This window comes from Erythranthe guttata, chromosome 14 (assembly GCF_056151865.1).
Source record: "Erythranthe guttata isolate IM_541 chromosome 14, IM_541, whole genome shotgun sequence".
Classification (NCBI taxonomy): Eukaryota; Viridiplantae; Streptophyta; class Magnoliopsida; order Lamiales; family Phrymaceae; genus Erythranthe; species Erythranthe guttata.
This window is the reverse complement of record NC_142546.1, coordinates 25152513-25167826: the sequence shown is the minus strand read 5'-3', so window position 1 is coordinate 25167826 and position 15314 is coordinate 25152513. Positions and strand designations below refer to the sequence as shown.

The 15314-nt window shown below is 35.6% G+C and overlaps 5 protein-coding genes and 2 pseudogenes across 6 annotated transcripts; 2 read left to right on the top strand and 5 right to left on the bottom strand.

Moving 5' to 3' along the window:
- Positions 1-264: 264 nt before the first annotated feature.
- Positions 265-1088, bottom strand: LOC105958815 (putative F-box protein PP2-B8; annotated as a pseudogene). Its single transcript, XR_016029757.1, has 2 exons — positions 985-1088; positions 265-863 (listed from the first exon to the last, which is right to left on the bottom strand). The product of XR_016029757.1 is annotated as a putative F-box protein PP2-B8 (transcript).
- A 1492-nt stretch (positions 1089-2580) lies between these two features.
- Positions 2581-3585, bottom strand: LOC148765512 (uncharacterized protein PHLOEM PROTEIN 2-LIKE A4-like). Its single transcript, XM_088814050.1, has 2 exons — positions 3387-3585; positions 2581-3272 (listed from the first exon to the last, which is right to left on the bottom strand). Exons 1-2 carry the CDS (start codon positions 3485-3487, stop codon positions 2588-2590), a joined length of 786 nt encoding a protein of 261 aa, XP_088670176.1. The 5' UTR covers positions 3488-3585; the 3' UTR covers positions 2581-2587.
- Positions 3586-4481: 896 nt separating this feature from the next.
- On the top strand, positions 4482-5748 carry LOC105959515 (acid phosphatase 1). Its single transcript, XM_012983623.2, has 3 exons — positions 4482-4885; positions 5003-5215; positions 5341-5748. The coding sequence occupies exons 1-3, from the start codon at positions 4557-4559 to the stop codon at positions 5516-5518; spliced, it is 720 nt and encodes a 239-aa protein (XP_012839077.2). The 5' UTR covers positions 4482-4556; the 3' UTR covers positions 5519-5748.
- On the bottom strand, positions 5516-7289 carry IQD33 (IQ-domain 33). The gene is made up of 6 exons (XM_012983622.2): positions 7083-7289; positions 6637-7008; positions 6346-6531; positions 6149-6262; positions 5783-6058; positions 5516-5698 (listed from the first exon to the last, which is right to left on the bottom strand). Exons 1-6 carry the CDS (start codon positions 7143-7145, stop codon positions 5588-5590), a joined length of 1122 nt encoding a protein of 373 aa, XP_012839076.2. The 5' UTR covers positions 7146-7289; the 3' UTR covers positions 5516-5587.
- A 1618-nt stretch (positions 7290-8907) lies between these two features.
- LOC105959513 (GTPase-activating protein gyp1) lies at positions 8908-12136 on the top strand. Its single transcript, XM_012983621.2, has 10 exons — positions 8908-9226; positions 9670-9820; positions 9907-10090; positions 10197-10267; positions 10489-10626; positions 10726-10817; positions 11005-11276; positions 11406-11491; positions 11573-11674; positions 11753-12136. The coding sequence occupies exons 1-10, from the start codon at positions 9105-9107 to the stop codon at positions 11912-11914; spliced, it is 1380 nt and encodes a 459-aa protein (XP_012839075.2). The 5' UTR covers positions 8908-9104; the 3' UTR covers positions 11915-12136.
- LOC105958939 (pentatricopeptide repeat-containing protein At1g62350) lies at positions 10488-13670 on the bottom strand. Its single transcript, XM_012982938.2, has 3 exons — positions 13271-13670; positions 12790-13176; positions 10488-12638 (listed from the first exon to the last, which is right to left on the bottom strand). The coding sequence occupies exons 1-3, from the start codon at positions 13559-13561 to the stop codon at positions 12609-12611; spliced, it is 708 nt and encodes a 235-aa protein (XP_012838392.2). The 5' UTR covers positions 13562-13670; the 3' UTR covers positions 10488-12608.
- A 434-nt stretch (positions 13671-14104) lies between these two features.
- On the bottom strand, positions 14105-14925 carry LOC148765511 (BURP domain-containing protein 16-like; annotated as a pseudogene).
- Positions 14926-15314: the final 389 nt, after the last annotated feature.

Genomic DNA, 15314 nt, shown 5'->3' with positions numbered 1-15314 from the left:
CTCATAAAGTTTGTAGGTTTAATTAATTAGCATGCTCTTTAATTAGGACTAATTCATTATATTGTCAATCCATAAATATAAAAAATGTAATTAATTACAATAATATATTTATTTATATCTTCAATATGTATTTATTTTTTCGCATTACCACCTTAAATAAAAATTCAAATGGTTCGAGATATATATTTAATTCTGATACAATATATATGCTGTGCAAATCAGTACGCACAAGAGAAGATATATAATACAAAGTGAAACGCTAGGGGTAATTAAAAGATATGACTTTTAATTATCCTAATTATCCGAAAAAAAAACAACACTTAACAAAATAAAAGATTAGAGAAAAGAAGATAAGGGGAGTCGAATCGTTGATCTTCGGTACTGCATCTTCATCAATACTCCGGACAGTCGTACCAAATGTTCGATGAGATTACTACATCGGGTTCATGATTATTATTATTATTATTATTATTATTATTAGGTCTTACATCGATACCACGTACGATCAAACCAGACTTCCACTTACCATCATCCCTCTCAAATAGCATCATGTCCACGTGTCCATCATCTCCACAACCGTTGAAAAAATCTCCGAGCTTGACCTCCGACCAATCATCGCTTCGGAGATGAGGTTTCGACACTAATGGATCATCGATATTATCATCATCAATAATAAACACTGTCTGAGTTATCTCCTTATGAAGAGTTTTTACGGATGCATTTGCCTTTTCGAGATGTTTCGAGGAACTTTGAGTTTGTAAACCAGATATGCAGAATAGCTCGTTTTAACCTGCAGATTCTTCGTGTCGACCCGACCCGATAGTTCTAGCCAACACACGTTTAACAGCTCCGCCACCTCCGAACTGCACGTACAACATATATTATTATTTAATCAATAACACACACACACACACACACACACACACACACACATATATATATATATATATATATATATATATATATATATATAATTAAATGAACCTGCATGAATCATGATGAGTCCACTTCCAGTAATTTGGTTCATGAGCCCAAGTTATTGAAAGCTCCCTCGCTGGAATCCACAAGCTCTGCGTCAAATCCCCAAAACAAAGTTAACTGCTAATTAATTGCATGATTAACAACTAGTTAAGTTCGTACCACAATAATAAAATCAATCTACATGGAGTAGTATTCAAGAGCTGAAATAATTGTTTTAATTACCATTTTTTTTTTCTTTCTCAAGATCAAGATATATCTGAGTGCGTGTGTCTACATATATATGTGTGTGTTTTTGGGTGAGAAAACCCTAAAAACTATGTTCATTCATATATAAGCGAGAAGCTTAATTAATTAGGTGTGCAAGTGAGATTATAGTTATTGAATGAGTATTAATTTAAAAGTTGAAACTCATTCTTCGTCGTTAAATATACATACAATAAAACTGAGTCAACAATACACCCAAATTCGGAGCCTGTGTTAATTGACTAGGACTAATGATGGGTTCTTTTTAATTGATTATCTTTATGTTTATATAAATTTAGTATATATATATACATCATTTTATTCGTATTTAATTTGTTTTTGTAATAGTCAACTAATTAAGTAGCGTGTAGTTATGTATTTTCTCTGTGCCCCCTCCACGTTTACGTCTTACTACTCGGTACAATGTATTAATTTAGAAACTCGATCTTGATATCGATCCTGATAAGGTGAGTTGGTGCGTAACACCAATTATTAGAGCGGAGGTCTAGGGTTCGAAATCGTAACCTAAATACACATGTTGGCAATTTAGTATCGTATATATGTTTTTGTAATAGTCAACTAATTAAGTGAACTAGCTAGAATGTATTAATTTATTCAGAAATTGCTCATTCTTTGGTCTTTACACACAAAATTCAATAGAAAAATTAAAAATAAAACATCAAAATCCATATTAGTGCGACTACATGTTGTGCACTTGCGTTGACGAGAAAAGACACAATTGCCCCTCAGATGATATAATTTGACTTATAAGGAATCCAAAAATGTTAGGGCCAAATTGTAATTTTAAAAAATCATTGAAAACCAAATCATCTTCTCCGTTTTAAAGGAAACATCACATATATGATATATCCCATTCTCCTCTCTCCGGCGGAAACGTGTATCCGGCGCCTCCATTAACACATCATCTTCTATTGGCAAGGGTACTTAATACTTATGTCTTTTCAATTATGGTATAAGGATAAATAGCAAATGGGTCGAGTGTGTTATTTAAAAAGTTTGTAGGGAGATTTTAGTGAAATTTTTTTCACAATGACTTTTTCCGCAGTTAGACATTTTCACAGGGGTACTTTTTGGATAAAAAAAAAAAATCTTTTTTTGAAGATAAACCAACTTAATTAAATCAAAATTGAAATGAAAATAAAAACTTCAAGTATAAATACATTCTATTAATTTTTTATTTTTTTTGAAGATAATAATAATACATTCTATTAATTTGATACACATATGTGTATTCAATGAAAATAGAGAGGGTTAACCGTAATATACAAAGTAATATTTAATATTCAATGAAGATAGAGAGGGGTAAAACCAAAATAAGATGAATATACATACAGAAATACCCTTACCCGAAAAAAGCAACACTCAAGAAGAAAAACATCAGAGAAAACAAGACAAGGATGCTGATATGGCTTTTCACAAGACACAACAAGAAGAAAACCAGACAAAACAACAAAACAAGGCACACACGGATGGTCACGGGATCGGTAGTAGTTTCACCGGAGGAAGTAGACGCCACGTCATTATAACTATTATTCTTCTGTAGTAGTATTGCATCCCCATCATCGATATCCGGACAATCAAACCAACTAATATTCGGAGCATTCAACACATCGGAATTATTATTAGGTCTTACATCGATACCTCGTACGATCAAACCAGATTTCCACTTCCAATCATCCCTCTCGAATAGACACATCTCCACGCGTCCATCAATATCTCCAGAACCGGTGAGAAATTCTCCGAGCTTGATCTCCGACCAATCATCGCTTCGGAGATGAGGTAATATTATTAACGGACCATCATCATTATTATTATTTTCTTGATTAACATCAAGAAACACCGTCTTAGTTGCGATCTCGTTATTAAGAGATTTTACCGATACAAATGCCTTCTCGAGACTTTCGGCGCGATCTTGCAGTTTAAAAACCAGAAACGCAGAATAGCTTGTCCGAACCCGCAATTCTTTTGGATCAAAGCTACCCGTGACATCTAGCCAACACACGTTCAATAGCTCAGCCACCTCCGAACTGCATGTAATTTATTCAACAACCCTAAATCCACGCGCGCGCGCGTGTAACTTTGTGGGTGTGTGTGTGTGTGTGTTTTGGGGAATATATATAGTTGTAAGTAATTGTAGGTACCTGCATGAAGCATCATGAGTCCACTTCCAATAAGATGAATTGTCAGCCCAAGTTATTGAAAGCTCCCTCGCCGGAATCCACCTGCAGCTCTGCGCATGCATCAAATCCCCCAAAAACAATTAGAGTTAACTGCTATGCATGTGTCTAATAATTAATCATCATTAACACTAATTAATCATCACCATAATTAATCAATCTAACATATATAGTCGAAGAGATGAATATTCATGTTTTACCATTTTTCTTCTTTTTGTTCCTTCTCAATATCAACATATATATATATATGTGCGTCTGTGCGTCTGTCTATATATAGATATGTTGGTACCATAGAGTAATATAAAAAATATAAAACTCAATCTTCGCTCAATTAATATACACAAAACTGAGTCAATTGAGGAATATAACTAATTAATTAATTAATTAATTAAATATTCATGTCTACCAGTAAATTTAATATAATTTATTATCCTCATGTATCTATATTTTATTTATTTTTGTAATAGTCAACTAAGTAAGTCACCCTCCACGTTTACGCGTTAATAATGCTCTATGTACATGTATTGATTTACAAACTCATTCTTTGGGCTTTAATTTGAGTTAGAGTTTGGGCTAGGGCCTATCGTTAATATTTTAATTAGTGATATCTTTATTTTAAAATAAATTACGAGTACAAACTAGAGAACATTCACGAAATCTATATAATTCATAATTGATGACGATGGTTATAATTATTCAAACGAAAATAATTTTTTTCGTAATTTAACTTTATCGGGGAAGCCGTAATTTACCCTTTTTTTTAATGATGAGCCTAATCCGATTAGTATGGGTCCAAATCTCGTGATGGAAAAGTAATGTTGTAAAACCTGAAAACAATAATTAATTAATAATGTTCATCTTCCCCAAAAGCAAAATTAAAGATCAATAAACATTTAAAGTTTCATGCTTTGATTCATCTGGATATATAGTTAATATTGAACAAAATCTATTACCACTTTTTTATTTTCCTTCTCATCTATAAATATTAAGGATAAGACTCGTTTAAATTCTGAACCCAGTAGTAATATTACATATATATATATTTGGTGGGCATATTGAATAATAAAAAATCAAAATTTAAAAAAAAAATTAAAAAAAAAATATTTTTTACGTAAAGAAGTTACAAATATTGAAATGTCCGAATTACTATTTGTTGGTGTTCTTCTTCTTCTCTCTACATTTGCAGCAACTTCAAACGGCAACTGTCTGAGCTGGCGGCTGTCTGTGGAAACGAACAACCTCCGTAACTGGAAATTGGTCCCAAAAGAATGCGCAACGCATGTTAAGATATACATGGAAAGGGGCCAATACCACCAAGATTGCGACATAGTCGCCGATACCGCCGTCGAGTTTGCTAAGACCGTTAAACTCGCCGGCGACGGCAAAGAAATCTGGGTCTTCGACATCGACGAAACCGCACTTTCCAACCTCCCGTTTTACGCCAGACCAGATGTTGCATATGGGTAAACGCGATTTCTTGTTTTTCGATCTCTGGTTTTTTTTTTTTCTTTCTTTCTTTCTGTGTTCGTTTTTTTTGTGCACGCAAGGTGTTTGTGTTAATTACTGATGGTGGTTTTCAGGGCGAAATCGTATAACTGGACGGGTTTAGGGGAGTGGATTAAGGAAGGAAAAGCACCAGCTAATCCATCAATGCTGAAACTGTACAAGGAATTAATTGCATTGAAATACAAGATTGTTTTCTTGACAGGTGCAAACGAAGAACGCTTTATGAAACCAAGGATTTCTAATTTAAAGAATGCTGGCTACACCACTTGGGAAAAGCTTATATTCAAGTACTCTCTCTCTCTCTCTCTCTCTCTCTCTCTCTCTCTCTCTCTCTCTCTCTCATTTAAATTATATCATAAAAAATAAATGAATATTTCACATGAATAAAATGGGGAGTTATCTTGAATTTCAGGCCAGGGGCAGAAAAGGGAACTCCAACAAAAATATTCAAGTCGAAGAAAAGGAAAGAGCTCGAAACTGCAGGATATCGAATTGTAGGAAATGTAGGTGATCAATGGGGTGATTTAGTTGGAGATTATGTCGGTATGAGAACTTTCAAGCTTCCGAATCCTATGTACTATGTCGCATGATAAAAGTAGTTCTCGTTATAATAAATTAATAATAATACATGGAAAATAAAGATTTTCAAGATCAGAAATTTATTGTTCAATAGTCTCGATAGTAGTAGCAATGTTCTTGATATCTTTCTTGTTTTCTGGCTGCTTTGCTCGTTTTCTCTTGTCTTCCGCATGGCATACTTTCTTCATCTCCTGTAAAAAAATCGAAGCCTATGTGAAAAATCGAACTAGTGACGAAAGTAGATAATAAAGAAACAATCTTGATATTAATTTCACCTTTGATTCTCTTGGAGATAAGTGGCTAGAAGCTGAGTTTTGTCTCGAGAAGCTTCTAGTGGATTTATTCCGAGGCTTGTTTGGCCTCGGGATATTGTTGGGGAAAAATGAAGTGGCGTTTTCGACTAGTGAAGAAACCTCATTAGATCCACAGCTCTCTTTCTCCTCCATTTCGGGCCCACGGGCCGCCATCCACCGCTGCAGCCAGCTCCACCCCGTGTTCGTTTCATCGTTGTCTCCCATAATTATTTGTTTCCTCTTTGAACAAATCCTTAGCTGAAAAATCCCCCCCAAATATTTGTATAATAATTGCATAGTATATTGGTTATGTAAATTAATTGTATTATATTATTTCTTCATAATTACCTGCTGGGAGAAGGCGTACGCTAGAGCTCTTTCGCGCCTCGTCGCTGCCTCAAGCCGATTTTGGATTCTCGTTTTCGACATCACACTGCTTAAAGTACTGTCATCCCAATCTTCCTGGTGAAATTTCAATTTTAAAAAAAATCATTTTTTGATATTTCTTGATCATGTCAATAAAAATAAATACATAAATAAAAAACCTGGATTTTGAGCACTTGTGCTCTGTTTCTATGCCTAATTGTGTGGTGCAGATCAAAACTAGTGTCATCTTTGATCGAGAAAATATCGGATGAATTTCCAGTTTGAACTTCAATAGACGTGCCTATTGACTCCCGACTCGGACTAACTGCACCCTCGTTTTTCGCTCCTTCTCTTGCCCGCCTTGCCTGAATTTTGAAACCAGTAACATCGGATCAAAACACATCGTACTATGATTAATGATTATCAGACATCGAAATCTTCTAGAAAGTAAATATATGTAGTTATCTGACCATGAGGAAGGTTCTAAATGCTGACTGGATGATCAACGCAGCATCTTCTTGCTGGAATAGCTCGTGCGCAGAGTTCCGTTTCTCCGTTCGACTATCTTCATTTTTCGAATTCGTGGGACCCGCGGGCTGATCCACAGTAGCTTCGGAGGCCGAATCTTGTTCTTCATCTGCTGCACAGACTGAAGTATTTGTAGTAGCTCTATTGCTCCTAAAGGAAGCCAAGTCCAACTCTACCATGGTCGAGTTTCTAACCGAAGTCGAGTCATCATCAGCTGCTGCGTTTACCAAATTGTATTCGTCGCCGCAAAGGTACGATCTCACCGAGCTACTCCATTTTTTCTTCTCCACTCCATTGCTATTCGTTTGATGACTCTAGAAACGGCGAAAAAAAAAAAGAATTCATGCAACTAACAAAACGGACGAATGATAAATAAAATCAGACTTACATTGCTCTGGAGAGAGCGGCTTTTCGAGAATACGTTCCGAACGATCTCGACAGATATGCCCATCTCAGACGAACGATCCCGATAAACGAATTTTTTCGGGGCAGGAGAAATAATAAGGAAAAAGGAGAGGGCATTTAAACTATATAATATGCAATGTCCCCTCTGGAAAGAATGTGGGATTTAGTCAAATAAAGTAGATTGATTAGCATCTAGTAAATATAGAGTGTAATAATAATATATTGTTTAGTGTCTTAATTAACCTCTGATTTTCTTGATCATTAATTAGCTGGAAATTGGATTTAAAAGGAAACTGCCACATGCGCATAACTTTGGAGCTGGAATTTGGAAAAAGCAAACGTGGTTTAATTGTTAAAAAAGAAGAGTACATAGAGGGAGGGGGGGGGGGGGGGGGGGGGGGGGGGGGGTGTATAATTTAGTTTCTTTTCATGACTTTATTCACATGGCTTGCAGTATAATTTTTGCCTGACAAAAGTTTTTTGCTTGCAAGTGGGGCTATTCCAATACTTTTTTTTATGTGTTATAGGAAGTTGCAAGAAATTTAGACCAAGAACATGAGATACTAAATAATATTGTGACAACTTTAAAAGAAATTGGAATATAAATTTAATTTGTCTGAAAAAATTGATTGTGCTAAGTGGGGCTATTCAAGTGGCTTATGAGTGAATTCCCAATTGGGAAAATAATGATACCAAAGGAGAATTGCGTTCGAGAATTGTTTGGTTGCTTTGGTGATAAATCACTTTGTGATTGGAACTTCTAATAAGTCCCCATTCCCCAACCCCACTACAAAAACTTTGCCATGGAGTGGGAGTTTCTTGATAATTGTAATTGCATGTCCGAACAAACGGCTAAGTCTGCTATTGTCGAGCATTCAGTCCAGAAATCTAAGATGGTTGCGGCTCCAATAAAGAACAAGTACCAAACTTAGCCACTCAACCCACAAAATCATAGATCTATCTCAATACTTACACCGAGTTAATTCACCAACACACACAGTCAACCAGTCAAAAGGGACATTCTCGCAATCTGTTTGTTAGACCTCAATTTCTCTCCCACTCGGAGTTTCAATCACTCGCAGAAGAAGGAGATGATAAGAAGAAAACTCAAATATGTGAACAATAACTTCATTCCTCTTTCTAATGGTAGCATAAATAGACACGAAACCAGAGAGACCAAAATTGACTCTGAGTCAGAAGTCCGCTATACATGGCGAAGACTCTGTGAAGAGTTGCCGAAAGATGACAAGGAAAAATGTCGAAGGTACGACATAAAGAGAAAGAAGCAATGCAATTGAAATGAATTACGATTGAGAAGAGAGAAAATTAAAGTATGAGCGAGCGAACGTCCACAATTCAATGAATTAATTTGAACGATCAAGATCAGAAGTTCCTACCATGATGGGCTTAAGTGGCTTCAGCACAATTTCTGGAGTTGGGCCACCAAGAATCATTAATCACAGGCCCAATATAAAATTCATCTACGAGCCCAAAACTTAACACAAAACATGTATTTATTTTTTTCCACTTATAATAATCAATTACCTGATGATGGGCCTTTACCTAAATTAATTCGTCCAGCAAAACAATTTGATCTAAGTTGGGTCAAAATAATAGTCCAGCCCAAATTGTTTATTTCATAATTTTTTTTTTTGAAAACAAAACTAAATAACTAACATTTATAATAATTTCATAACTTGTTTCTTTTTTGTTAATAATTTCATAATTTGTTACTCACATCCAAATATATTTTTTTTTCAAGCTAACATGGCAATTTAAAAGCCTTGTGTTGGAACGAATTAAACTTTAAATGAAATTGATTTTAAATAAAAAAAGAAAAGAAAATAAATAACAGCTAATTAGAAAATAATTAACTATCTTCATATCGATCAAAATGGCAGCAATTTTCCCTGAAATTTCACGACATCGATTTTTCTTGCGAAAGGGAAACCGGAAATTGAGAAGCAAAGTTGCCATAATTGCAGTATAACAAAGCAAAATCACGATGAACAACAACAGTAGCAGCAGCAGCAGCACAAGTAGAGACGACGATCGAAATAAACAAACTTCTCCTTCACCTTCTACTCTCGATTCCAGATTCAATCAAACTCTTAGAAATGTTCAAGGGTATGTCTCTGTTCCCCCCCCCCCCCCCCCCTTCTTAATTTCACTTTTAGATCCATGCGAAACCCCTAATTTCTTCGGTTCTCGAAATCCAATTACTGTTTTTTTTTTTTTTTTTTTTTTTTTTTTTTGGGGCTAGATTTCAATGCCCATCTGAAGATTCGTTCGGAATACTGAAATGGGCATGTGGGAACTCAATTGCATGCTTCAATTTTGTGATCAGTGAATTTAGTTACAATTTCGTCGATTTTCTGTCTGTTAGCCGATGTGAATTTTATAGGATTGTGGAATTGTTAATTATGTAGGACTCGATGTTATGTGGTGATAGTTGATACTGCAACTAAAATAGGGTCTTGAAAGTTTTAAAGAATTTTTAGCTTTGATTATTAAATCCCGTCTCGAAAAATCGAGTACCTAATGTAAATGTATGTTTTTAAAATGTACAGGTTGCTCAAGGGTCGGAGTTTCCCCGGTAAGATATTGATGACACGGAGATCGGAGCCTTTGGATCAATCGGTTTTGCATTCTCCAAACACTCACAGGGTGCCTTCAGAGAGTGATATTGACCACATTGACCAAGTGGATAGATCGAACGAGGTTCCATTTCTATAGTCCCGTAATCGAATAATTGAAACTGTTCTGATCAATATAAAATTATTAATAGATTTTCTTCATGCATTTAGGATGAACTTCAAAACAGAAGCAATGCAAGTGCTAGTTCGTCTGTTAACCAAATGAAATCCTCGACTACGGGCAGTGAAAGCACATCGAAAGAAATCCATAAGTCCACAATGGGAGCTAGGGCTACAGATTCTGCTAGGCTGATGAAGTTCACAAAGGAATTATCCGGGCCCACTGTAATCCTAGGTTTGTTTGTGTTTTTCTTTCTTCCGTTCGCTGAAATCATGGATGCTTAATTCAGCCTCTCTTTGAGATATTGTTGTTATGTCTAAGTTCTTGATAAATCGTGCAGAAAAACTGCGTGCGTTATCATGGAGTGGTGTGCCTCCATATTTGCGTCCAACTGTGTGGAGACTTCTCTTGGTATAATTATATACGAATTGTTAAGTAATTTTGAATTTTTTTGTTTTTTTGTCGAACGATTCTCTACCAGAATATCTTTGGAACATGAGTGTGAGTACTGATTTTCTCGTATTTATTTCATATTGGAGGAGCTCTTGCATCACTTTTGTGACAAATTCGGTGCTTATTCCTATATTTTCTTCAACAAATATTTTTGAATTTTAAGTATTAACTGACAACAGGGATATGCACCGTGTAGTTCAGATAGAAGGGAGGGAGTTTTAAGAAGAAAGCGCCTCGAGTATCTTGACTGTGTCGCCCAATATTACGATATTCCTGACACAGACCGTACAGATGAAGAGATTAACATGCTTCGTCAGGTTATAGTTATCCGTAATTTCTTTTGTTAATTATCTCTTTGCATGCCCTTTAATGCACTGTGACTTGCTTAACGATGTTTTTCTTCTTGAACTTGTTAGATTGCTGTTGATTGCCCCAGAACTGTCCCGGATATCACTTTCTTTCAACAAGCTGAAATTCAAAAGTCATTAGAGCGAATACTTTACACATGGTTAGATGCTCTTTTTTGCACCTATTTTCATTTTTGTGCATTTAATTATTTTTTTTTATTATTATTATATACTCTCCTTTTGGGCATCTCTCTGCGGAAAAAATGTAATCTTTATCGATTTTATTGTTGGGCACGTTATTTTTATTAATTCTCGAAACTCTAATATTATGTTCGTTTCGAATTCCAGGGCAATAAGGCATCCAGCAAGTGGTTATGTTCAAGGAATAAATGATCTGGCGACACCTTTTTTAATTGTTTTCTTGTCGGAATATTTGGAGGGTAGTGTTGAGACTTGGTCAATGGCTGATCTTTCTACGGAAAAAATATTGAATGTGGAAGCTGACTGTTACTGGTGCCTATCGAAGTTGCTCGATGGCATGCAAGACCATTACACATTTGCCCAGCCTGGAATTCAACGACTCGTGTTTAAGCTCAAGGAATTGGTTCGAAGGATTGATGGTAAGATCTCAATAATTAATGCATTTCTAATATATATAAATATTCTGATTTTGCCGAAATAGAAAGAATTTAGTTAATATTGAGGTCTTGAAATCATCAATTGACGAGTTGTTTTTGTGAATGCGTTAGAACCTGTTTCAAGGCACATAGAGGAGCAGGGGCTTGAGTTTCTTCAATTCGCTTTCCGCTGGTTCAATTGCCTTCTTATACGCGAGGTTTGATTGACTTTATTTACTCGATTTAGTATTCATTGTGAGAGGGGTATAACACTAATGAATTTATATATGTTGATGTAGATTCCGTTCGGTCTTGTTAGTCGTTTGTGGGATACATATCTTGCAGAAGGAGATGCTTTACCCGATTTTCTCGTATATATATTCGCCAGCTTTCTTTTGACGGTAAAAGGCAGCTTCATTTATTGTTTCTTGATTTTTATTTTTTTATTTTAATTTCTTATATCTGTAAAATATGTGCAGTGGTCGGATAAGATACGAAAGCTCGAATTTCAGGAAATGGTGATGTTTCTGCAGCACCTTCCGACGGAGAAGTGGACGTATCTTGAACTGGAGATGGTGCTTTCTCAAGCTTATATGTGGCACACTGTTTTCAACAACTCACCCAGCCATTTAGCTGGCTGACGAGGGCAATTGTGGTATTTTCGACTCTCTAGATTGATTTATTGTATGTGTCTTTAACCAGTTTTTGTGAGGTTTGACTGATTTATGTTTGCTGACATTAGTTTTTCGTGTACGAGGAAAATCCAGTTCCTTGTTGTGTATGATTTTGTAATCACTGCTCTTGTTCTATATGTCACTTTTCAACTCAGTTTTGCTAAATAGTTAATTTATATTGGAATGAAATTTCGAATTCCTTCGATTACGATGTTAGAACAAAGTTTTTCATTTTGAATTTTGAAAATTTTGATTCCTGATTATTTCTGGATCGAAATTGGAATATAAATTACATTCCAATTTCCGAAAATTCCACTTATTTTCCCCCAAAAATGCACTTATTATGATTTGAAGAAAAAAAATCTGATTTTAGAACAATTCTTTTTCTTCCCGATTTTCTGATATTTCCGATATTATTCGAACAAAACTAGAACTAATTTATTGCTTCCGAAAAAAAAAAGTCTTTTTCTATGAAAATTTTAATTATGGCTGTTTCATACGATTTCCACCCTTAACAATGAGGCTCAACTAGGCGTAGTAACGAATTTTCCTACATTTAGATACAAGACCAACGAACAAAGTCTTCCTCCGATTCAGCTGCACATTTACCCGTAAGAATCGGTGTGCTATGCGTGTAATCAAATAAACACAATACAAGTCCTTATATGTGGATTAGCGACCTCCTCTTCGGCTGCAAAAAAAAGGTAGACAACTCAAATGAGAAAATGCAGATCAAAGTCAAATTCATCGTCGAAAAAAAAAAAAACGCAATCCACGACAGAAATCGTATTCCTAAGTAAATAGAAAAATCAAAAAGAGGGTATGAATGAATGAATACTCACAAAAGACCTATCAACTTCTTCAAGAAACTTATCAGGGTAATCAAAATACTCGGCGCATTCTTTCCTTACTGCTTTGGAAAGAGCATCTTCTCCAGCCTTGTCGAGATTCCTTATTACAATCGTCAAGGTCAACTTATCCGGAACATGACCCGATGCCTTCATCAGCTCGTAAGTCTCCATTGCCTTGTCCACCATTTCTACCGTAAAATACGCTCCGATAAGTTCAGTATAAGTTCTTGCATCAGGCTCCAAACCTTCGTTCCTCAAATCTAACACAAGTTGTTCGACCGTCTCAATCATTTTCTTCTTCCCAAACATCTTCATCATATCATTGTATAGAGATAAATCCGGAACATACCACACCTCTTTCCTCACAAAGCTGAATACCTAAATAAAATTCAATTAAAAAAAAAGGGAATATTTAAAGAAAAATACAGAGTATACACAAATGCGAAGGTAATGAATAAGGAACAATTAATACCTTGAGGGATAAATGTAATTCGTTTTGGCGCTGAAGCTCGGCTAATGTATCCATTAAATCGCATTTGAGAAGCCGGCTGATTTTAGTGCTGAAAACTTGATCCAATTTAGAGGGATTTGGGGCTAATTTCAAGGATTGGACGGCTTGAATAGCTTCGGTGGAGAGAATTCGGGTCCTCCACATAGGTTTCCGGGGCCCGTTTCTCAGACCACATGTGATTCTTAATTTGTGAAATTGGGGGTTTTTCTGTTGAAAACCTAATTGCAAAAAATCAAGTTTGAAACTGCTCATTGAAATTATCGGAAGAGATCAAGCCTGGTTAGAATCATCCAAGTAAGTGAGAGAGTGGAAACTTTTTATGAATTAGGTCACAGTAGAAAAAGGAAAGCTCTGCTCCGGCAGAGACGGCGGCGGAAACAGCAGGTGATGTTGGCGGGCGGCAGAAGATGACGTGGCGGGTTATGATTATTGCAGAGCGAATTAAATGCAAAATGATATGTATATTCTAGATTTTGGAGTTGGGTTAGCAAATGTTTTGGGCCTTATTTGAAGAATAATGGGCCGCTGTAATTTAATATGAGTTGACTTTCTTTCATTATTTTTCATTTTTCCTTTTACAACTGCAACTAAGGGTTTTTTTCGGTTTTACAGGTACCGAACCGAATTAATTCGATAAAAACCATTTCGTATCGAATAATTCATTTCGGTAAACGGAAAAAAATTACGACATTATATATTATTACACAAAAGGAAAAAAATTCAAACACATGACACATAAACAAAAGTACAAGAAATACATAATTTATAAAAACACACAAGATTGATCACATACTGTCATGATTTCGACCCATCGACAAAATCGACCTCGTACAAACGAGTCAATGAAAGCGAATGGCAAAAGTAAGCTGCAAATGGAAGAAAAGCCTCGTGACACGCCACTATTTTCGACTTACCACCACCGCGGCCGTATTCCTTAATATTTCCGATTTTAACCTCCGTATTCGAACCCCTCGTGTTCTTCGAAGTTAAGGCTACAACTTTCTTCTCCCCCAACGTAAACTTGGCGAATTCGACCATTTCTTCCAGGGATTTAGGACAGAGTTTTGTCTCGCCCTGGATTGCCTTGGCGTTGCAGTAAGCGAGAGTTGTTTGTATTGTTTCTTTCGTCTTTCTGGAGCTATCGGTGAATATTTTAGTAATGGCGTCGTATTTTAGTATACGAGGTTTCCCTTTTTCAGAATCGACAGCCTGTAAAAGGAAAACGGATCCTCGTTTTTATTGGCCTGTTGATGAACGTCTGCAGAAAGTTGGTCATACGTTTTCGTTAAGAAGCGGTACGTATGATCGAAACTCTTGACATCGTCCAAGACAGAGTGGCAAGCAAGTTTAGCAAGTGAGCAGAAATCGGCATCAGCTGAGAATATGCTGTTCTTGGAAAGTAGTAAACTGCTGTAGTAATCAGAGTCTTTTTTGGTCAAAGGCGACAGCTTTTTGAGGATTGGCTTCGGGATTTGGTTTTCGACATTTTCGAACCAGAATTTGATCTGGTCCGAAGCAATAGTGGCTGATGAAGGTGATGAAGAGGCTAATAATAAGCAATTAAAGGTGATGAAAAAGAAGAAAGACAAGTTAAGAAAGAGATCATCGTTTGCCATTATCTTATTTTCTTTGCTTCTTTAAAATTAAAAACAAAATGGATGATGGGCCTTATTTATACCTGAAAAGCTGAATATTAAAGATAAGATCAATATAATAATATTCAATATAATATCATCATTGATTTTCTGCTTCAATTTATAAAACAAAGCAACTTAATTTCCTCATGAGTTGATGTATATTAGTTGTCTTTTGCTTTAATTTTGTAATAATGATGTTCACCCTAGCTACTTGGATGATTAATGCTTTGCAATGAGATATTATTTGTGTACATGTGACTGAATATATTAAATTTTGATCAATATGTCGGCAAACTAAATAGGATATATATATATATATATATATATATATACACACAAAAATAACGTCGAACAAATTAACATTCATA

What these genes read in the sequence shown, in the direction of transcription:
- LOC105959513 (XM_012983621.2), top strand. Translation starts at nt 9,105, where the DNA reads ATGAACAACAACAGTAGCAGCAGCAGCAGCACAAGTAGAGACGACGAT. An exon ending in GAGCGAATACTTTACACATG is followed by an intron (nt 10,818 to 11,004) that starts GTTAGATGCTCT and finishes TTCGAATTCCAG; the next exon opens with GGCAATAAGGCATCCAGCAA. An exon ending in ATTGGTTCGAAGGATTGATG is followed by an intron (nt 11,277 to 11,405) that starts GTAAGATCTCAA and finishes TGAATGCGTTAG; the next exon opens with AACCTGTTTCAAGGCACATA.
- LOC105958939 (XM_012982938.2), bottom strand. Translation starts at nt 13,561, where the DNA reads ATGAGCAGTTTCAAACTTGATTTTTTGCAATTAGGTTTTCAACAGAAA. An exon ending in AATTACATTTATCCCTCAAG is followed by an intron (nt 13,177 to 13,270) that starts GTATTAATTGTT and finishes AATTTTATTTAG; the next exon opens with GTATTCAGCTTTGTGAGGAA. An exon ending in AAGAAGTTGATAGGTCTTTT is followed by an intron (nt 12,639 to 12,789) that starts GTGAGTATTCAT and finishes TTTTTTTTGCAG; the next exon opens with CCGAAGAGGAGGTCGCTAAT.
- LOC148765512 (XM_088814050.1), bottom strand. Translation starts at nt 3,487, where the DNA reads ATGCATGCGCAGAGCTGCAGGTGGATTCCGGCGAGGGAGCTTTCAATA. An exon ending in ACTCATGATGCTTCATGCAG is followed by an intron (nt 3,273 to 3,386) that starts GTACCTACAATT and finishes AATTACATGCAG; the next exon opens with TTCGGAGGTGGCTGAGCTAT.
- IQD33 (XM_012983622.2), bottom strand. Translation starts at nt 7,145, where the DNA reads ATGGGCATATCTGTCGAGATCGTTCGGAACGTATTCTCGAAAAGCCGC. An exon ending in GCCGCTCTCTCCAGAGCAAT is followed by an intron (nt 7,009 to 7,082) that starts GTAAGTCTGATT and finishes CGCCGTTTCTAG; the next exon opens with AGTCATCAAACGAATAGCAA. An exon ending in CACAAGTGCTCAAAATCCAG is followed by an intron (nt 6,263 to 6,345) that starts GTTTTTTATTTA and finishes AAATTTCACCAG; the next exon opens with GAAGATTGGGATGACAGTAC.
- LOC105959515 (XM_012983623.2), top strand. Translation starts at nt 4,557, where the DNA reads ATGTCCGAATTACTATTTGTTGGTGTTCTTCTTCTTCTCTCTACATTT. An exon ending in AGACCAGATGTTGCATATGG is followed by an intron (nt 4,886 to 5,002) that starts GTAAACGCGATT and finishes GGTGGTTTTCAG; the next exon opens with GGCGAAATCGTATAACTGGA. An exon ending in TGGGAAAAGCTTATATTCAA is followed by an intron (nt 5,216 to 5,340) that starts GTACTCTCTCTC and finishes CTTGAATTTCAG; the next exon opens with GCCAGGGGCAGAAAAGGGAA.